Raw genomic sequence first — 22,356 nt, forward strand, 5'->3', positions numbered from 1 at the left:
TCAGGTGATACTCAGAAGAGAAAAGCTATCCATGAGCGGGCCAGAGAAGTAGCCACAAGAAGAGAGGCGGGTGAGCAGGTTAGAAAAGAGGCCAAAAAAGGCTGTTCCCACACCTAAACATCCCCTTAGGGGAAGGGGTACTTTACTTAATTGAGTAGTTAAAGGGGAATGGAGTTTGAGTAAGGTTTAGTGTTCATGAACTTTTCATGGTCTCTCCACACTGAGTTATTCCATGACATGTTCATCATAAGGTCTTACATTTTGATTGGAAATAGATACATGATGGGGGATTTAGCAGATGGATTGACATGTGTGGGGATGGAGTTGCTGCGCAGGGCCATAGACAGTGTGGGCCAAGCTCCTGGCTGATGTATTCTTAGTTAATTCCCTGCCTGCCTCCCCCATATCAGATTGATCAAGCAAGAGGAAATGGTCCTACTGAAACATATAGAACCTTGGATTGTGCATGTACTCTGTGTGTGTGTGTTGTTTTATCTCAGTGTGTTTAGGAAAGACAAGAGGAGGGTAGCCCTTGACATCTGGGAGTTGGTCTGGGCCCACAGCTGGGTTGTGTTGCTCTGAACAACTCCACAGAATGTAGTCTTATCTGAGGCCACTCCGGGGTGATAATGGATCAAATCAAACCCAGGACCATTCTATCATCACATTCAGATTTAGATGTAGACATTAGCATTGTCCAAACCAAGGAAGTGACTGCATACACCTATCCTGGCTAAGATGAGTGGTTACTACTTCTTTATCAGCAACGCTATAGCCTTATTTTCTTCTTCTCACTTTCTAGTTATGAATCATTACAATACCTAGCCAAGGGCCTGGCATGGTGGCTTAGTGGCTAAAATACTCACTTCGAATGTGCTGGAATCCCATCTGGGTGCCGGTTCTAATCCCGGCGGCCATGCTTCCCATCCAGCTTCCTGCTTGTGGCCTGGGAAAGCAGTCGAAGACATCCCAAAGTGTTGGGACCCTGCACCCACATGGGACACCCGGAAGAAGCTCCTGGCTTTGGATCAGCTCAACTCTAGTCGTTGTAGTCACAATATCCACCCATGGAAGGATCCTCACTTTCTGCCAACATTCAGTCCAGAAATTGAACCTTCCCCTGAATCCCCTGACATCTGCCCCGACGGTACATGTAGCCATTCTAGTGCCCATTACTGAAACGTTTCATGGTTCTTATATGTAACCACAAGTGGTTCCTGGTGCTCTGGCTGAGGGCATGATAAGGAAATGCTATAACTTTTCTTCCAGTGCTAGTGAGGTTCCCACATATTTTGGAAAACTGCAGTGAAATAAATTAAAAATGCACAGAAATTTTTTTTCTGTGGGGTCAGTGCAATAGTTCAACTGGTTGATCTTTTGCCTTACAGTGCTGGGATCCCATACAGGTGCTGGGTTGGGTGCTGGTTGTTCCACTTCCCACCCAGCTCCCTGATGGCAGCCTGGGAAAGCAGTAGAGGACAGCCCAAAGCCTTGGAACCTTGCAATCATGTGGGACACCTGGAGAAAGCTCCTGGCTCCTGGTATCAGATTGGCCCAGCTCCAGCAATTGTCATTTGTGGAGTGGGCTAGCGAATGTAAGGTATTTTTCTCTCTCTCCTCTCTGTAAATCTGTTTTTCCAATAAAAATGAATAAATATATTTCTCTGGTTGTAATATATTAATTAAAAAACCAAAAAATTTAGCCAAAATTAAATACAATTCAAGCATCCTAAAATTAAAAAATTAAAAATTTAAAAAACATGTAAAATCTTGGGATTGAAAAAAGAAATGAAACATATTTGTAGCTGATTTAGAAACTTGAAAGAAAAATTATGCTTTAAATCTTTAAAACTTATTCTGAGGTACTGTTGGACTCCTAACACCCCCCTCCTTTTTTTTTTTTTTAAGAATTCTTTATTTATTTTAAAGAGCTAGAGAGAGTGGGGAAGAAAGAGAGAGAGAGAGAGAGAGAGAGAGAGAGCGAGCGAGCTAGCTTCCATCCTTGGATCCTTGGATGGAATCCCCAAATGACAGTGCTGGACAAGCCAAAGTCAGGAACCAGGGACTCAAGTACTGGATTGTCTTTTCTGCTTTTCTAGACCATTGTTAGGGAGCTGGATTGGAAGTGGCACAGCTAGAACTCAAAGTGGCACCCATATGGGTTGCCTGCATGGCAGATGGCAGCTTAACTTGTTTGCCACAATACGGGCCACGTTATTTTTTTTCTTATAGGAAGCATTAAGAGTGGGTATTGAGCAAAGCAGTGAGATGTATGTGTACTATATCAGAGTACCTGGGTTATGTTAGGTTGGAGGAAATTGGGAAAGAGAAAGAGAGACAGGGGCTTTAAGTTCAGGCAAAGAGTTTTATCAATCAAGGGAGAAAGTCTTAAGACCTGCTCCCTGGAGGGAGATGGCCCAGGATCACTTCCACATGGTGCGGTGTCCATGTGAGGGAAATGGCTACCCATGGAGTGCAGCAGTGAGTCATTATATATCTTGGGTGTGGGGGATGGGAGAAAGCAGCAGCTCCTTGGTTTATACATGCGTATGACATGTAGCACAGGGTACGCATCATGATGAGTGTTGGTTTTCTGCATAGACAACGTTAGAGTGATTTGGCAAACCAAACATTCCTGGATGAGAATGCTGGCTTGACTTTGTCAAAGTAGTGGAGTCACTTCTGCTCTGCCCAACCTAACAGGTTTGACATCTGGTTCTAGCTCCTGATTTCAGTTTCCTGATGATGCAGGTCCTAGGAAGCAGCGGTAATGAAACAACCTGAAACCAAGTCTCTATGATGTAAAAGCATGGCCCAGACCCATGCCTTTCCACTAGTTCCAGGTATCCTTGTCTGTCTTACAACCAAAGGAATTCACCAAATTGAAGGAAGGGCAAATTGATCCTACAGGGCTCTAACTGAAGCATCACCTGTCCTTTGTAGATGAGAGCTGTAATGGACAGTATTATCTGGAAGGCTTCATCTGGGGGAAGTCGTGAAGAAAATGTAGCTACATTCATGTAACCCCCAGATGATCTGGAGTCCGTTTGATCATCGTGGATTCCCTAAAGAGCATGGCATCAATGATCAAAGGAAAGGACACGAGCTTCACTAAGCTTCATGCGCCTTTCAGTCCCAATTTCTGCCTGTAAGAATCTTCACCTCTGACTCCTCAGGGAGCCTGGGAATTAAGCAATAGTTGCCCAGCTCCTTGACTTGCGCTTTGCAATGAAGACCAACTTTCCCTTGTCAATGGTTGACTTTTTGCATGTTGGGTGAGTGGACCCAATTTGGGGATTCAATTTTTTGTTGCTGTTGTTTAAACATGTTTTATTTTGCTTTATGATATAGTTCCATAGGTTCTGGGGTTGCTCATGCCCTTCCCCAGGGCCCCCCCACCCCAATTGATGTCCTTCATGAACCATCACAAGTCCATCATGTTTTTGCTAAAATGTTTCCCAACGATGTAGGCATGGACATTGTCAAAGACTCCATCATCTGACTGTTAGTATAGTTTCAGTTGTTTCACTGGGAGTCCATCTCTGGTCTGGTTTGTATGCACAGAGACATACAACACTTTGTCTTCGTATTTGAACATTATATATCCCCTAACTTACAGGAGCAGTGATCACAGTACACATCAGAGTTAAAATAATAAGTTTTCATGAATGTGAAGTTTGGGATTCTGCAACAATGTCTCTGACCAGTTTCAGGGTATTCAGCAACAATGACTTAAGTGACTGAGTTTGTGCTATCTGCATGCAAGAGCTGGCTTAAGTTCCTTGGCTAGCTTCAGCTTGGGCTTGGCCTTTGTGGGCATTTGGGAAATGAACTAGCAGATGAAAGTTGTGTGTGTGTGTGTGTGTGTGTGTGTGTGTGAAACAAATAAACATTAAAAAAGAAAGCTATATAGGGATTGTATGTCCTAATAATGATTGTTTATTTTTAAAAGCTATATTTCATCTGTATTTTCATATCTATTTCATGACAATCACAGAAGCTATTAATCATTTTGGTATTGATAGATGGGAAAGAACTTAACATACCCTCTCCCTTGCCAACATGGATTTCTTACAGTGTTAGAATAATCTAGGGTTTGGCACGATAGCGTAGTGGCTAAAGTCCTAGCCTTGAATGCGCTGGGACCAATATGGGTGCCAGTTCTAATCCTGGCGGCCCCGTTTCCCACCCAGCTCCCTGCCTGTGGCCTGGGAAAGCAGTCCAGGACAGCCCAAATCCTTGGGACTCTGCACCCGCATGGAAGACCTGGAAGAATCTCCTGGCTCGTGGCTTCGGATTGGCTGAGCTCTAGCTGTTGCAACTGCTTGGGGAGTGAATCAAATGGACGGAAGATCTTCCTCTCTGTCTCTCCTCCTCTCTGTATATCTGCCTTTCCAATAAAAATAAGTAAATCTTTTTAAAAAAAGAATCATCTAGTACTTCATAATTAAATTAAAATAGTACTTCGCAGCTCCTAAGTCTCTTCCCAGTATTGCATGTCTAATGTAATTACTTATTAGTATTATGAAATATAATGCGTTAGAGAAGTGCCGATTCTCATTACACATGTGCATTGAATTTCAAAATGCTAACAAGAACTAAAGGGATCAGCTCATAAATTTCACAGATTTCTCTCTTCATTTTTTATAGTAGCTCACTCCACTTTGAGTTCTTTTTGGTGATTTATTTTCTTTCTTTGATTTGGAGTACTCTGGTGAGAAATATTTTCACGGAGGGCATGTGGGTGGTATACTTCTCTGGGAATGCTTTCTGTTCCTCTCTCCCATTTAAAAAAATTTGCTTGGCTCAGTATACCATTCTATGACGACAATGTTTAATTTTTTTTTCACCCAAACCTTGGAAACCATTACTTCAATGTTTTCTGGAGTTTATTGTGGCAGAGAAAAGTTCTGGTGTCAACCTAATGGTTTTTTTCCCTTTGACGTTGCTTAATGAAATATAAAAAAGATGGATGATTAATGCAACAGCCTTATAAATCTTGTCCTGTACACATGCTAGAGTTTCTAAGCTTCCTGCTTGTTTTCCTGTTTTCCTGTAGCAGTTTTGTCCATAGGGATGAGGATGGTGTCGACTCTCATTCTGGAGATTGTAGTGATGTGCCTGAATTAGTTTTTTGTGTATATAATGCCTTTCTTCTGCTGATTATTCACGGTCAGAGAGCAGGGGGAGAGTTCTGTTAGAGACTATGTGGTTTTCCTTCAATTTATTTGGTCCTAGAAAAAGGGAGAAGACAAATGCCTTATTTCACCCATTTTTTTTAAATAAGAAATGAGTGCCCCAGATTCAGTGCCCTTCTACAGAAGCAGGATAAACCTCGTCTTCTCTACATTTTTTGAAGCGTCATCTTGTAAAGCTACTGCTTCTCTTACTGTTCAGCATCAAGAGCCCTTCTGAGGAACTACCTTTGGAAGCAACTTCATGTTTCATGATAATTTAACCTGCCTATTAATGCAATGACCGAATGCTCCCTGCATGAAGATGGGGGGTTCCTGATACTTTTGCCATTTTAGAACCTTTGTCCGGGCATGTTCCTGTTCCCATCCACTAAGGTAAGCCACGTGTCAAGCTATTCTGCTTCATCACCTGGAGCTATTCGATAGATGACAATCTATGACTGACTAATATAGCTAGACAATTCATAATACTTCATTTGCATAAGCCAGTCATTTGAATCCTACATTTGCATAGGCAGATATGAATGAGAGCCTGTGTGGAACATTTTTTAAGACAGTCCAATCCTCTATTCTTACTGAGCATTTGTTAAAATTATATTTAACCTTAGCAATTTATAGTATTCAAGCAAGATTTTACGGAACTTCGTGTATTTTAAGATAATCAGAACAGACTTATAACTCTAACAAATCATATATTAACAACTGAAGAGTAGAACAGTCTTAGGTAGTTGAGCAGAGAAATCCCCAACAACTTAGCAAGTGAGGAATAATTGAACTCTGCATCCTACTTAGTGATGTCTAGGAAGAGCCAAATCAGGAGCATGACCAGTAAGGTACTTGCTGAGAAATTATAGGCCAGTTGACTTTTCCCTGTCTGTTCAAAGCTTTCTTTATTAGTCTCTCTCTGTCTATCTGAGCTAATTTTGGGGCTCCTGAGCAACCCTGATGGTCAGTGCAAGAGAGGAAGGGGAGCCAAAGCTGAAACTAAGTAAGGACAAGAGAAAGCTCCTCTCCTGAGTCAAGAAGGAATTTTACAATTCTTTTATCTCCAAGGATCACCTGGGGTTCCTGGCTGTTGTTCTCACGTCACCAGACCCCACGAAGAGGGTTCTGGACTGCTTCAACCCTGTGTGGGAGAGCCAATAGGAAATGACTGACCTCAGAGTTCTCAGCCTAGGAAGGGCACTCAAAGACCCTATGATCTCCTTGGCAGTTGGGTTATGGTCCTTGGTGCCCATACTGACAATCCTTGATGAAGTATCCACTGTTTCTGTGGCGAAAGCACTTGTGAGGTCTCTGGGGGTCTCGGCGATTAGAATACAGGCCTCCTCTGTCCTCCCGTTCCACTCTGGGAGCCCCTCCTGCTCTGTGCATATGACCTCCTGTGAAGAGTTAAGAGTTAGTAAAGAGGCTAGCTGAGCACTTTTTTAAGAAAGATTTATTTATTTTACTTGAAAACATTATGCAGAGAGAGGTAGACACACACACACACACACACACACACGAGAGAGAGAGAGAGAGAGAGAGAGAGAGCAATCTTTCATTTTCTTGTTCACTTTCCCAAATGATGGCAATGTCCAGAGCTGGGTGGATCAGAAGCCAGGAGCCAGGAGCTTTTCTCAGGTTTCCCATGTGGGTGCGGAGGCCCAAGGACTTGAGCCATCCTCTACTGTTTTCCTAGACCATTAGCAGGGAGTGGGATCAGAAGTGGAGCAGCCAGGACTAGAACTGGTGGTTATATGCGTTGCTGGTGCTGTATGTAGAGAATTAAGCTGTGTTGCCACCACGGAGCCCCAGCAAGCATTTCATTATTTCTGTAGATATTGTGGATCAGGAACACAGAAAGTGTTGTGGGGTACAAGCGAGATCATGCCAGAAAAGTCTAGGGTGCTTTAAGGAGTCTTTATCCCCAAGCTTGGAGAAAACAAGGCCCACTAGAAATAGCAAATCAAAAATCCATACAGCAATCCAGTCAATCATAACCCCAAGAGGAACAAATGGTCATTACCCTAAAGTCCATCCTTTAAACTGAAGTCCTATGTCCCAGCTTCCCTGGCAATATAAGTTACCCTAAGAGAAATACAGTGAACAACCTGAGCATACTTACAAAGTTGCAGACATTCATCTTTCCCTGGCTTCTCTGACAACATTCCACTACTGCTAGGCCTCACTTCTCCTGGAACACTTGAAAGTATGCAAATTAGAAATACAAAGCAACTTAGCATTAACATCTTTACTGTCCCGTCCAAGCAATGAACAGAGGGTGAAGAATACAGACACACAGGGGCCATGATCAGGGGCTACCTGTTCACAAGAGTCCAGAGAGCAAGTAGGTACAGGGGAGGCCAAGAGTTGGAGTGCCAGAGTGATGGAAGCATGGGACCAAGAGAGCGAGCCCCTCTCCATCATGGGCCTTTATAGGGGCTTGTGAGGGAAGTGATTACACAACAATACAGCATCACCCCCTTTCAGGTTCCAGGTGATGATGGGTGAGCTGCACAGGTGGACAGGAGGGAACACCCAGGTGATGGGGGAAGGGTGTGGATTCCAAGCTCGTGACTCTGAACCAGTTGCCTATCTCACAACAGGAAATTGCTTTTGATTGTGAGTCTCTCATGCACCTGTGTTCAGCCAGAAGCTGGAGCTGAAGTTTCCAGAGCTGGCTGGCTCCATACAGATCTGGCACTTCTTGTGTGGTCTCTCTGTGTGAACTGTTGGGCTACCACAGGGTAATCACATTGCCACAGCAGCTGAAGGTTTCAAGAATGATTGTCTCAATGAGGAAAACAGAGGTTAAAATGCTTTTTATGACTTAGCTTGGATACCACATATTGTGAAGCCTAGTATATTCTATTGGTCAGAACAGTCACAAAACCTGCTCTGTTTCAGAGCCCGAGAGCAAAGACCCTACCTTTTTAATAGGGAAAATGTCCTAGACACGTAAGAACATACTACTTGCAGACAACTTGGAAAATACCACCTCTCATGGCTAGGCCTGGGTGCCTTTCACCTGTGCTGTGTGTTCTCTAACAGACGCTGCCCTCTTTGGTCATGAAGTCTAGAACACACATGGCAGGGGGACAATAAAGAAGTTACCTTAGTACCCAGGATCACCAACTGCCTTATCAAATGGGGACTGTTTCCCTGAACTTCCACACAAGAGAGAAGCGAACTGTTCTTTTATAAAAAATCAGTGCTTTTAAAAAATTGCTTGGAGATAAACCCAAATCCCAAGTCATATAGCAGGGTTACCTCCCAGGTTACCAGCCTGGGATATTGGAGCCTCGATCACCCATTGTCATCCGTTTGTTCCCTAAACATAGTGTCCCCTGCTCTCAAACACCCTGTTCTCCTGGCCAGAATTCTCTGGATGGCTTTCTTTGCCAAAGGCCAACTAGTTCCCTTCTGTGAGGCCAAGCACAGATACCATCTTTGAGGAAGCCATGTCCGACATCCTGCAACAGAAGTGGAAGCATCGGAACAGCGCATGCACCTTTGCAGCCTGTTTTCTTGAACCTGAAATGAACACAAGACAGCTGTTAGTAGAGCTCTCCGTCTCCCAATACATGGAAATTTTCCTGGTGGCAAAGGAGTGGTGTGCTGTAACGTTACAAGTCCCCTGCTTGCCCATTTTCTAGCCTCTTTATTTCAGAGACTTGTGGCTCAGTCTATTATGAATCATGAATTTCACTGAATTCATGTTAAACAATCTCCATGATACAAGAAAACTTTTCAATTAGAATTTTTTATTCTTTTCCTTAAAGAACTTGCCACCCATGCCAACGGGTATAAACTCCAGCTCTATTTCTTTATGGAAGACATAAAATTGGCACTATTCCCAGGAGACGTGAGTGGCTTTCTACGAGGAGAGGACGCAGATGCACTGTAGACAGATGGCACAGGACATGCAGTTTGACAGAGACTGAAATGTGTGTGCCATTGCAGGGAAGGGTGCTCACAGATGTTTTCTGAAGGGTGAGGCGTCAGTGAGAAATCAAACTGAAGAGGAAGTTGGAGCCATGTGCTGCAGCATTTTGAAACCTGCGTGAGGGGTATAGATGTTTGTTCAAAAGGCAGTGACTTAACTTGGAGTTTTGAAGGGAATACATAACATGTGTATTTGCAGATTGAACCAGATCCAAGAGTGTAGAATCTGTTTGAAGGGACCAGGTTGGTGATGACCAAGGAAGAGGACTGATGGAAGGAAGGACTGGCAGGAAGCTTGGCCACAGTTAACAGAAGACATTGAAGTGAACTAAAGTGGTGGTCGGGCTGACGCTGTGGAGAAATACACTTCTAGGAAAGAATTTAGCAAATGTGAGTAGTGATACCAAAAGAAGGAAGAGACAAATTAAAAGAAATAAGTCAGGAGACATTTGCATAAGGACGCTAGTGAAGCTATGGACTGCCCTTGGTCAGTTTCCTTCTGCCCCTGCCCAGGATTTTGCAGGCATTTAGCATACTCTGGGTGCTTCCTGTGTAAACCAGGTAGGGAGGCTTGGGCTCTGCCTTTGAGGAAAGTCCTTTGGCAAGGAGCCAGCCTTGCGAGTAAACAAGTGACAGAAATGTAACTGTCTTAAAACAAAACAAAACGAAACAGAACCTAGAGGCAGTCTGTCTTGTGTCAGAGTCTTTGGGATGGGAGTGTCAGTTCCCAGTGTTGGTTCTAGGGTGGTGGGGCCCATATTTTTCATCAGTTCCCCTGCAGCACTGAAGAATGTGTGAATAGGAGGGATTAGGATCTGAAAGACACAACTCAAGATGGGCATGGTGGTAGCGGTATGTGTGTGTGTGTGTGTGTTGGGGGGTCGTGGGGGGCATTATCTTGGACAATCCTCTTGCTCACTGCGGGAATCGTCTCTGCCCAGAATCCATGGTGCCTCTCCTTGGATCTAAGAGGATCATTTTCCGCTGAACTAGTCCTCTTGTCTGACATCTGCTTCCCTGTGACTCCTGCTGTCCAGGGCTGCTTAGCCAACAGTTTGTTTTTTCCCCTTAAAGGCATGGCAATGGTTCATCAATTTATCAGGAAACTTTCACAAGAAGCAAGTGCAGAGCTGGGTAAACGGGAGAGAGCAGTGGCTCCCTCAAGCGATGCAGCATATGGTGGGATAAACATGGCGAAAGCTGCAGAGACAAAATGTGCTCTCTCGAACTGTGGGTGTGACCTCATCTATCTAGCCAGTGCAGCCTCCATCATGTCTTGAAAGGGAGAGATTAACTCCCCTCCAACTCTTCCTATTTGTGTGTTTAACATTCAGATAAAATGTCTACTTGTCACTAATTCACCATGCTGCTTTGGACAAATTATTTCACTCCTAGCTTTTATTACCACTCCCCACCCACCATGCCTACTGCTAAGCCAGCTCTGTCAGCTCTGTCTTGTTTCAGGTCTGGTTTCCAATTTCAACCACTTTGTGTACATGGACATTAAGAAATCTCTTGGGGGCCCGGCATGATAGGGTAGTAGTTAAAGTCCTCGCCTTGAGTGCACCGGGATCCCATATGATCGCCAGTTCTAATCCCGGCGGCCCCGCTTCCCATCCAGCTCCCTGCTTGTGGCCTGGGAAAGTGGTTGAAGACGGCCCAAAGCCTTGGGACCCTGCACCCGTGTGGGAGACCTGGAAGAATCCTCTGGCTACTGGCTTCGGATTGGCTCTAGCTGTTGCGACTACTTGAGGAGTGAATCATCGGACAGAAGATCTTCCTCTCTGTCTCTCCTCCTCTCTGTATATCTGCCTTTCCAATAAAAATAAATAAATCTTAAGAAACACATATTAGAAAAAAAAAAAGAAATCTCTTGGGGGGAAATTGCCCAAATGTCCACAATGGATGTGTATATATCTGTTGGAAGGAGTAGCCTGCACCTCTTCTATAGGGTCCCTGTGTAGCAGCTGACCTTTAGGAAGAATGTGGCTGGCAGCAAGGCCTCATTCCATGCAGGGCCTGTGGTCTGGTGGGAGGGGTTGGTCCTAAGCACAGGGTCCGGCTGCCCTGAGCCCAGCTCTTTCTGGTTTCTTTAGAGGCTGGGAAAAGAAAGGCTCAGTTTCCATACATGCTTCCTCCCTCTGCTAGGACAGCCACTCTACAAACTGAAAGCTAGAAACAACCATATTTGTCATCCAGCAGGACTGCGTGGCAGCAACCATAAGCCAGATTGTCTCTGGAGGTGCCAAGGTAGAGCCCTTCCTTGGGGAGCCCACCATTTCTGGCAGCCCAAGCTTTCCTTGGCTTGTGGTTGTATCACTTCAGCCTCTGTTCCTGACTCCGCAGGGTTACTTCCTCTGAATCTGTGTCTTGTCATCACGTGCTAGAGTTCTTGGTTCTAGACTGAGGGTCTCCCAGGACAATCCAGAATGATTTCATCTGGAGATCCCGAGTGACATTTGCAAGAACATGTGTGAGCTCACAGCCACAGGTTCTGAGGGTTGTGATGTGGCACCATCCAGCCCATTGTAACCAGCTATGGTGTAAACAGTCCACAGGGTGATCCATTGAGGCAGTTGGAAGCAGAAGAGAGAGAGGAGACAGGAAATGAAGCCTGGCAAGTGAACAGCCAGGACAACAGCTTGGCCCTGCTAGCACTGAGTGGCCCTGGGCAGAACAGTGGCTTAGAAATCCCACAGGCCCAGCAGAGCCCAGGAAACTGAGGGTGCCCGGCTGCTGAGTGTGGCCCACAGCAACGCATCTCACCCTGGGGAGTACAACTCAGAAGTGGGCCACACAGTTAACACAGCCAGTCAAGGCCCACATGGAAGAGAAAAACGAATACAAATAGACAAATATAGAGCATCTCAGTTTCCTACAAGTCATGAAGCTTGGCAGTGTTGTTTTGAGAAAGGTGTGCAGCCGGGCACATGTGTGTGCGTTCTGATGTGAAATGTCTTTTATATGGAAGCTGTTCTCAGAAAATGCAAAGATCCTGATGTGAAAGCCTCCCACGTGGCACTTCATGGCAGCATCCAGAGGGTGGTGGTTCAGAGAATATTTGGTTCTGGGCACCGCGTTGTGACCGACCTTGGCATAGATGAGGACAGCCACAAGAGGACAGCCACAAGAGGGAGCTCTCAACACATGCAAGATCTCAGTATGGCCCTCAAAGAGACCATGATTCCACCTGTCTGGGAGTGGAAGGGAGGATGAGATCAGAGAGCTGTGATAGGCGCTACAAAGGTGACATGGATTACAAGCACAGATTTGTGAGGCTGGGGGAGCTCGGATTACGTGCTCGAGGAGGGCTTGTTTTACAGCTACAGTTTTCAAACTGAGTTTTCTTTAGTCCTGCTCAGTGGAAATTGAATCCCAGCAACACAGGACACCACCACTCTCCCTCCACGGTTGGGAGTCCCTGGGGATTGTGTGAAGTCATCCTATTCCTGATTTGGAAGCCCATTGTGAATAACTAGATTAGAAAGTGTTGCCGTCTCTTCTAGCGATAATTCTCTGATTCTGTGGTTCAAAACAAAAATGCATAGTTTTATGAAACTAGAACTTCGTTTCGAGGATTGAGCTTCAGACAGCTCCAAATGTCCACTACAACATCCGACACAAAAATGTTCAGTCCCAGACTGCTCGAAGGGAGAATTTATTTTGTAGTGCCAGCACCAAGCACCTGTTTTGAATCAATGGAAAAACAGGATCCTGCTTTCAAAATGGAGTGCCCTGTTCTCTGTTGAACCAGCAGGGGGCAGGAGAGCCCAGCGTAAGATTTACAACCTCTCCAGGGTGCAGAAAAGAGCTTGGGTAAGGCATGGGGTAAGGAGGTCTAATTGTTTTTGCGAGATTAGAAAATGTACAACTGGAAAAGGATGGAAACTCAAAGCATGAAAGCCTGTTCTAGGCGAAGTCTTTTATCTATGCTTGTTAATCCCTAAAGCTTTCTCCGTCATCTCATTCTCTTGTCTGGGAGTGGAGGTTTGCTCCAAGCCGACTGCCAAGGTACTTAGAGAGCAGGCCAGGAGATACCAAGCCTACAGCCTGGTTTCTAACACTGCGGTGGATGCAACCCCTGGCACTACCCCAGCACCTGCATTGTGCAAAGAGCGCAGACATGAGAAAACCTGAGGTTCTGGTGATGCCACTCAGGTGTGGCCTTGAGAAGTGCCACTGCTGTCTTGGTTTCCATGTTCCCATATGTGTAATGAAGGGTAGGGTCAGATGACCATTTAATTCCTGGTCTATGAGTGGGCCCATTTTAATCTCAGTTCTCCGTTTTGAGAAACTCAGGAAGCAGGCGCTTAAGCCTCAACAAGGCAAGGTTAAGTCCATTGCTCCTCCATCCCCCCAGCATTCCCAAGAAAGAAAAGGAGAGTTGTTGCTGAGCAAGAAGTGATAAAGGAGAGAGGCTGTTATTGTGACACAGTGTGCTAAGCCATCTGCAATGCTAGCATGTTGTTTCAGAGTGCTAACTGGAGGAGTTGGCTACAATGTGGCCCTCTTTTTCTTTTTCCCCTTTCAGTTTGTCACTCTAGTTTCCAAATAAATAAGAGGAGGGACAGAGCAGAGTGAGGTCAGATAGAAATGGTGATGAGCAGGGGTTGGTGACCCCCATAGTTTCCCAGTGGCAGAAGCCCCATAAAAGTTGAGAATTAAGAGGTTAAAAGACATAGATGTCTGACCAAGCCCAGGCTTATAGACTAGACTCTGCAGGAGGGTCCCAAGCATCTGGGCTTTGAAGGCATCTTTGAGGTCACCTAGACGTGAAGCCACGGTGGGGAAATCAGGGCTGCTGTGGGACATTCTCACTCCGTGCTGGTGTGGTTTTTTGGTGTCCCAAAACTTCAAGGCAGAAGTCTCAGAATCACCTGGAAGAGCAGCTTTGCTCCTCTCTTCTACACTGTTCCAGACCAGAGGATGGACTTCCAGGCGTCTGCCTCTGATCCAGAGACGGTGGGGTTTCCAACAGCCCCTTCCTGCTGATGGCACTGCAGCCTTAGGGAGGACCTCTGAGTTAACTCATGTTTGTTTTTAAAGATTTATCTGGAGGGTAGAGTTACAGAAAGAAGGACACACACACACACACACACACACACACACACACTTTCAGATGACAACAAAGGGCAAGGCTGGGCCAGACCTAAGCCAGGAGCCTGGAACTCTTTCCAGGTCTCCCTCATGGATAGCAGGGACTAAAGCACTTGCTCCATTTTCTGCTGCCATCACAGGTACATTAACAGAGAGCTGGATCAGAAGTGGGAATCAAACCAGTGCCCATGTGGGATGTTGGCTTCACAGGAGGTATCTTAACTCTCAGCACCAGCTCTCACCAGCTCCTGTTTTCAGAAAAGTGAAAAAGCAAAGAGAAGTGGGAGGGAGTCTCTGGGTGTTCAGCGGGGCACTTGGCTCCATTTCATTTCACAGGGAAGTCATGAATGGACATGGGGGCAGCAGGTGAGACACTGTGGAGAGACAAATACATGTCCAAGGAGAACTGGGAGAGAAAGTGAAGCAGAGCACACACCAGCTATCTTACCAGGCCACTGTGTCCTTGCCCACTTGAGCATGGGTGGGCCAGATTGGGCTCCTTCAGTACTCTGTGAATATTCCGTCTTGGCTCTTCCACTGCGTATCAAGATAATTTCACTGACAATGTTGGTCTATTCATGTGACAGGTTCAATTAGCTCTTATTCCAGGAACTGTGACATTGAGCAATGTTTAGGGTCTTTGTGTTGCCTAATCTCAGAGTAGACAAAGGGGAACAATGGATTTGTGCCCCCAAAGATTGTCAAGTTTCAGGGTTGTGGCTGGAGAAGGAAGTGTGTCCAGAAATGCATTCCCCATTGACCTGTCATCTGGGGTGTCATCCTACCTCAATATTGTGAGCAGTGAGGCTTTTCTTTAGCTCAGTCCCCATCCTTCTAGAACTGTTTTGTTCTTAACATATTTTAAAATATTATTTACTCAAATATTTATTTTTGTAAATATTTACTTGTATTGCAAAAGGAGAGAGAAAACTCTCTTCTACTTGATCGTTCCCGAATGCCTGCAATAGCTGGTCAGTACTGAGCCAGGATAAAGCTAAAAGGTCCTACTCCAGGCCTCCCACATGAATGACAGGACTCATTGCTATTGTCTTTCAGGATTTGTACCGACAAGGAGTCTGGAATCAGATTATTGAATCAGAACATTGAATCCAGGTATTCTGATGTGGGACCCAGTGTCGAAACTATGAGGCCACACAGCTGTCCAGTGCTTAACCTTTTCGTGGCTCAGGAGGTGGATGTAAACTTGGTTTCTGTTTTCCCTGGTAGTACTTCCAAACTCTCCAAGAGCAGAAGGTGAGGTATGTGGCTCTACACGAGGGGGTCAAGACACCTCGTGTGTTCCAGAAGAGGGACACACAGAGCATGAATGTGTGTGCTTGAAAACATCTCAGACCAACTAACATGATCTCAATATTCCAGGGGACTGCACATTTGAGACAGTGTAGAGAGGACAGGTACAGGCAGGGAAGAGCAGTGCTTGGGCGAGTTGGGAATGCTGGCAGACAAGGAGTGACAGAGGATGAGACTGAGGCAACTTGACTGTCAGGCTGATGTGCCTGCAGTTGTCCTGATTGGCATTGCTTGGGGGTGGGAGTGGTCCTCGAAGGCTGTGGAGCTGGAAGGCGACAGAGTATGGAACACACAGGAGAATCCTGTAAAGAAGCCAGGCCTCACTCCTCCTATCGAGAAAAGTGAAACTTGCAAGTTCTTCACTCTTGTTTTTCTTTCTTTCTTCTTCTTTTTTTAAATGAAATGCAATCACTTTGACTTAGGTTTTGTGGAAGTTGTTGAAAGCCAATTTGGCAAGAAAGTCTGGCTCAGCGACAACCCTCAGCTCCAGAGGTGTGAGCTGGGCCTCTTCCAGCTGGATGGAAGCCCTGGGAGGGGTGCAAATCCTTGTTCTTGTGCTCATAGAGGTAGGGATGCTTACCAGGAAAGAACTCGTCCAGCTCCCAGCTCCTTGGACTTGGGAGACTGAGAGCAGCCCTGGCAATTGGCTGCAGAGGGCTTGGAGTATGAGGAGAGAATATGTGTGTCTGTCCTTCTTGTTCTTATTTCTTAGGCTCCCAAGTTTTCTTCTTGTTTTTGCTCTTATCCTCCTGAGCAGATAGCATTATTTTCAAACCCGGAACCAGGTCAGTTCTTTACTCAAAGTTCTCCAGCTGTTTCTCCTTCCATGGCCTGGAAGGCTTTCCTGGCTGACTTTGTCTCTCAGTCCTGTGGTCCCTTGCCGTGTGCTGCTGTCCAGATGTGCCCTGTGTTCTTCTGCCTTACTTCCTTTGCACTGGTCAGCCTCCCTCTTGAGCTGGGACTACCTTGGTTCAGGTACTTCCTTCAGGTCTCCGTTCGAGAAGATCCCTTTCAAAGGAGTCTAGCTCCTGCTCTCCTGCTCTATATTTGCTTTAGTTCTTACAATTTAATCATGTGTTTATTTTTTTATTATAGCTTTGCTTATTTAATTCACTGCTACGTAGTCAGCATTGCAAATAGTATAGTTTCTTATTTCTTATTTGTAGAAAGAGAATGTGCGAATGGATTTTACAGGTGGAGAAGCTAAGGACAGCTTGGTAACAGAAGACAGACTCAGGAACAAGTTTTTAACAGACCTACAAAATATTGTCTGCACCCAGTCTCCTATTTCTTATTACACAAAGCATTTTTTAATATGCATTTCACTTTTTAACAGGTAGTACAACATTTTAACATAAAGGGCACTCTAGTTTGCTTTTTATTTCCTTCAAATTAAGTTTATTGTTAGGATTGAAAGAAACTTCCAGAATGATTCTCTGGAGTTCTGTTTTCACAGACAAGGGGACCAAGGCCCAGAACGAGTTTCCCATAATCAGTTGTAGCAGGATAAGGACAGAACCTAGGCATCTGAACTCACAGCTCAGACTTTGTCTCTCCTGCATTTCTTGATGTATAATGCCCGTTTCTGCTCACAGATGCTTTCCTTTCTTGTTCAAATGAGTTCCTACTTCTCACTTGGCAGATAGTCAACCCAAATGAAGATTCCATGACAGAAGTGGGGCATCATCACCTGGCCAGCACAGCTGTGCATGGAAGAAGCCCACAGGCTGTCCAAGGGGCTGGTGTCCCAGTTGTAGACTGTTAGGTGGGTGTCTGTGACAACATCTCTAGTATGGGAGTGACTCTTACCTTGACCATGCTGCTGCTGCTGTGTGTTCCTATCAAAGCACTCGTGAGGTGACTAAAAGGTACATTTGTATTAGCACAAAGACACTTCAAAATCCATGCATCATTCTTTTCCATAATACGATTTTCCATGAATGCTTGGAAGACTCCTTGGTGTTCTCAGGATCTTGGCTTCCCCTTGTGCAAGGTGGGAGTGGCATGACAACCACGATGGAATATGAACATGCTTTCTGACCCCAAAGGTTGCATAAACAGGGAAAGGTAGGACCCAGTGGCCACAATCTGGCAAATGGGATTCCCAGTAACCTATAAAACACCTACACTTTCCACACTTTGGAACTTGGGAGAGAGGTGCCAGGGCTGATAGCAGAGTGTTCTGGGTTCTATAAGTTTGAAGCACATCTATGCTAAGCTGAGTTTAATTCTAAAATTGGACATGGGGTATTTAAGGGAGAATTTGTGTTCTCTTTTGCTCTAGCTCTCTTCGAAAGAGTTCTTAGACTCACAACAAATCAAGGATTATGAAACAAAACAAAACCAAAACCCAGAAACCTGTCTCACCACTAAACGTGAGCCTGGATCTAAGGGAAGCAGCCCAGATTTCCAGGCAGGCACTTAAGGCAGCAGAGATCAGGAGCTCATTTATGAGAGGCAGCTATGAAGGAGGGGCTCATAGAGCCTCAGCATGGTGAGAAAAAAGGAAGTGTGGGGACGTGGGCACAATCAGGCAGGGCCAGGTTGAGATCAGAAATGAGGAGCGAAGTAGAGAAGACAGATTGAAGGAGGAAGATGGGGAGAGAGAAGTCTAGAGAAGACCAGGGAATGGGAGAAACAGGAGAGAGGAGGAAGCTTGGAAGAGCAGGAATCTGGGGAAGGTGGGGGGCAGAAGAGATCTCAGAGCTGATATCAATATTCTGAGAACCCAGTGCTATATCTGGGAGGGTTCCAGCATGTTTGGGGGATACAGTGTGTATTTCCTATTAAAGTTGCAGTCCAGGACCCCGGATTCGCTGCTCCCCCATACTAGCTGGTCCTGTCTGATGATTTTTATTGCCTCCCATTTTGCTTAGCTTTGCTTGGACCTGTCCAGTGTTGGAACTTGGACACTTTTTGCTATACATTCTTTTACAGTGACAATTTTTTGGTCCCCGTACCCTTCCACAACCCTTCCCACCTCTCAACATGATAATTTCGGTCTTAGCATTTATAGTATTCGGATGCATTACACCTGACTAATGCTGCGATTAGCCAAGTCCTTTGCCTCCTTGGATGCTGGAAGTGCTTGCAGCACAGCTTTTTAGCTAATAGTGAAAGCTCGCAAAATATCAGTCCTCGAGGAACCCGCATTGATGGTCTGATGCATCCCAGGAAATAAACTTCCTTTTTTTTCCTTTTTGATAGGCAATTAAAAAAAAAAAAGAAAAATCTACAGGAATTCTAATCTGTACAGCAAGCACATAGCCAGTTCCTTTGTGCTTCACCGAGTTGAAAAGGATTGCATTTGACTAAGAATCAGATGATTGTTTTCTCGCAGAGACTCGCAGTCATGGGTATGAAAGCTCAGGAGGGTTTCTGGCTTTTTCCATGTCCTAAAGCTCCAATTGGCCAGAATCTGTTAGAAAACTTGTAGCTGAATGCCATTAAAATGTGGAGGCCTGGGATTTTCCCTAGCAAGGAGTTGTGTGAAGCAGAACAATTTACTCTGCTAGGCTTAGATATTTGTGATTCAAATTCTGAGATCTGTTAGACAGTTTCTGAGATTGCCTTTTAATTCCGAGTTTTCTGGGTAACAAAATATGAAATCTCTCTCTCTCTCTCTCTCTCTCACACACACACACACACACACAGACATCAATAGCAGGTAGAAGAGAATTCTCCTTAGATGGAGAATGAGAGGGAGGGAGGATCAACTAATATGACTTCTTTCTTATTTTTGAAGAAAGTGAGGTTCTTCCTCAATACATGGTGGAGGAAGAGATGTTTCAGTCTCTCTAGCCTTGAGACTCCATTCTCAAATCTGTTGACAGAGAAATCAGTCTGAATCTCCACTAATTTCACATGTATGCCCGCTAAAATGTACAGGTTGAGGGATGGCATGGTATCAACACACTTGTGTAGGTGCACTTACATGTCACTGTTTGTTTGCTCTTCACGGGCTGATTGATCGTCGGTTCACGTGTAATTTAGTGCATGCATGTGTATGAGTGAAATCAGAGAATGCATATATTCCTAGCATTGATTGTATAAATAGTGCGGCATGTGAAATTGTGTGTGCCTGTGCAGGATTTTTTTTTAAGCCACTTTAGATCGTGTCGCCTCCCCTCACTTCTGTGATTGATTTTGCCAGGCTAATGGTGCGTAAAACCACTGGTGAGATCTGGGGGCGCCTCCTAGGTTGACGTCAGAGACAGAGTTTAAAAGGAGGGGAGACGGAGCAGCACACAGAAGCCTCTGTAGGAGTCGCAAGGTTCGGAGCCTTCGCTGCTGCCTGAGGATCGCACCTAGAGTTTGACCAACCACTCCCTAGCTCCGCTTCCCGGCGCTGCCGCGATGCTGTCCTGTCGCCTGCAGTGCGCGCTGGCCGCGCTCTCCATCGTCCTGGCCCTGGGCGGTGTTACCGGAGCGCCTTCGGACCCCAGGCTCCGTCAATTTCTGCAGAAGTCCCTGGCTGCTGCTGCGGGCAAGCAGGTAAGGGAGCTGCCACGAGGGCTTCTTTTCCCTCTGCTAGATTCTCCCACCCGCCCTCAATCTTGTTGGTTTGGAATTAATTTGTCTTCCTAGAGAATTTCGGTGCATTTCTGGGTCTCAGTTCCCGCAAAACTTTTATTGTCTGGAATCCCCTCTTATGTCTTCTCTTTTTTTGTTTTTGCTAATCAGCGCAGTCGATCACAGTTCAGGTGAGTTTTCCCTTAGCAATCAAGAAATTCAAAGATCCTAGTATTAAACCCAAAAGAGCGCTGGCGTCTATCCTTGGTGCTCACAACAAGGCGCTGACCCAGGTGCTGAAGCTCAGGCATCTTACCACCCTGTTAAGCTTTCCCCACTGTCCCACACAGCGGGATCGGGCAAAGGACAGGCTACAGAGGCAACAGATAGTTTGCGATTTTGAGAGGTCTGTTTTCACCCACGGTTGACTTCGTAAAACGGTAAGAATAACTCCACTGTGTAGTGCCTCGTAGGGAAACTGAGTTAAATTGCTGGCATATGCTTTATCTTTGGAAACCTGCGGTAAACGCTCCCCCCCTCTTTCTCTTTCTTTCTCTGTATTAAGCCTACAAAGCAGAAAACTTGCAGAGAAATTTGAACCTTTGAAACCTGTTTGTGTAATTTGCTGATTATATTCTTAGCTGGTTTTAACAGGGACAAAATGCTTACAGCTGTGGAAACCTGGTTTTGCGTGTGGTTTTTAAATGTGATGTAACCATTTCTTATTTGTATTCTCTTCTCCCTTCTCCTTTTCCTTCCCTTTCTTCTCTACCCCTGCAGGAACTGGCCAAGTACTTCTTGGCTGAGCTGTTGTCTGAACCCAACCAGACGGAGAATGATGCCCTGGAACCCGAAGATCTGCCCCAGGCTGCTGAGCAGGACGATATGAGGCTGGAGCTGCAAAGATCTGCCAACTCCAACCCAGCGATGGCCCCTCGAGAGCGCAAGGCTGGCTGCAAGAACTTCTTCTGGAAGACTTTCACATCCTGTTAGCTTTATTCATTACTGTTGTCTATCCAGACCTTTGATCCCTCTTCTCCAAACCCCATGTCCCTTCCTAATCCTAAGAACTCCTATTAAAACCCTTGCATTAGAAATTGAAGACTGTAAATATAAAATAAAATTACGGTGAAATTATGGAAAATAAGGCTTGCTTTGTTTTCTTTTGAATGAATCCTTTTTTGTCAATACTACACGATGAGCTTGAGATTGTGTCAGTGGATTTATCTGAGGTATACACTGCAATTCTCACGGACATCCATTTAAAATCACCTATGGCAATAAAAGTTACGCTGTGGATGGTATCACTTCTAATTTCAAGTAACTATACATTTAAACTTAGATCTATGGTAACTCTATACATTTAAACTTAAATCTATGGTAATTGTAGGAAGGGACCACCATAAGCAACACCTTCTCCTAAAAACTACGCTGGATTAGTTACATGAGCGTTAGTGCTCATGGATAGGCAGGTTGAAATGCACACATATCCACCAAAAATATGTAAAACAAAACCCCCCAAAACAGAAAGGAAAATCATTTTAAAAGTTGGGTAAAGAAGCTGACTTAAACAGCTCAGATGAATTTCTCACCTTTAAAGTTTATTTCTGCTTTGTGAAAATTTAGAGAAACATTATTGCTTTTATATCTTATTTGACAGTCATCTCTGTAATTAAACAAGGCGATATGATTATTCCATTTTTTCTCTCAGGGGGAGATTTCAGTGTGGGGTTTCATGGCTATACAGAAGGCTGTGTGTTGTATCATTTCACTGAATATGTGCTATGTTGAAAGTATTTGAGCTGAAAATCATGATCACAAAATAACTGAGACTTATCAAGTAATTTCTATCATAGCAAATGAAATTCAAATATCAAATTAATAAAAAACAATAAAATATAGCTATTTGTATCATAACAACAAACTAAACAATACTATTAAAGACTGAGCTAAAACCTTTGGTAATTTAACCACAGAGACTTCAATAAATAACCTTTTGGAGATTTGTGTTTTATCTACCAGCTATCAACTCAATATAAATCCTGTAAATTAAATTTGCTATGACTTCATACAAAAATATAAGAACTTCATATTTAGTGAGAAAATTTTGCTAACATATTTTAAATTTGAGTATAACTTAGTAAAAAGCCAATTCATGAATAGCTGATGAAACAAGAGAAAAAATGAAGCCATTTTACTAATCTCTATGAAAACAGTGTCCTTTGAGGTTCTGATGCATTTTTATTTACAGTATTTTGGTGAAAGAATTAATACATTCAACTTAGAATATCTGCTGTGCTTGCTTAATTAATGC

The 22,356-nt window shown here is 44.6% G+C and overlaps 1 protein-coding gene across 1 annotated transcript; it reads left to right on the forward strand.

Moving 5' to 3' along the window:
• Positions 1–19,770: 19,770 nt before the first annotated feature.
• SST (somatostatin) lies at positions 19,771–21,181 on the forward strand. The gene is made up of 2 exons (XM_004577774.3): positions 19,771–20,024; positions 20,823–21,181. Exons 1-2 carry the CDS (start codon positions 19,887–19,889, stop codon positions 21,033–21,035), a joined length of 351 nt encoding a protein of 116 aa, XP_004577831.2. The 5' UTR covers positions 19,771–19,886; the 3' UTR covers positions 21,036–21,181.
• The last annotated feature ends 1,175 nt before the right edge of the window (positions 21,182–22,356 follow it).

Source organism: Ochotona princeps, chromosome 3, assembly GCF_030435755.1.
Source record: "Ochotona princeps isolate mOchPri1 chromosome 3, mOchPri1.hap1, whole genome shotgun sequence".
NCBI classification, from domain to species: Eukaryota; Metazoa; Chordata; class Mammalia; order Lagomorpha; family Ochotonidae; genus Ochotona; species Ochotona princeps.

Excerpts from the sequence above, each read along its gene's own strand:
- SST (XM_004577774.3), top strand. The coding sequence starts at position 19,887 with ATGCTGTCCTGTCGCCTGCAGTGCGCGCTGGCCGCGCTCTCCATCGTC. Across the intron at positions 20,025-20,822 it reads CTGCTGCTGCGGGCAAGCAG|GAACTGGCCAAGTACTTCTT; the intron begins GTAAGGGAGCTG and ends CTACCCCTGCAG.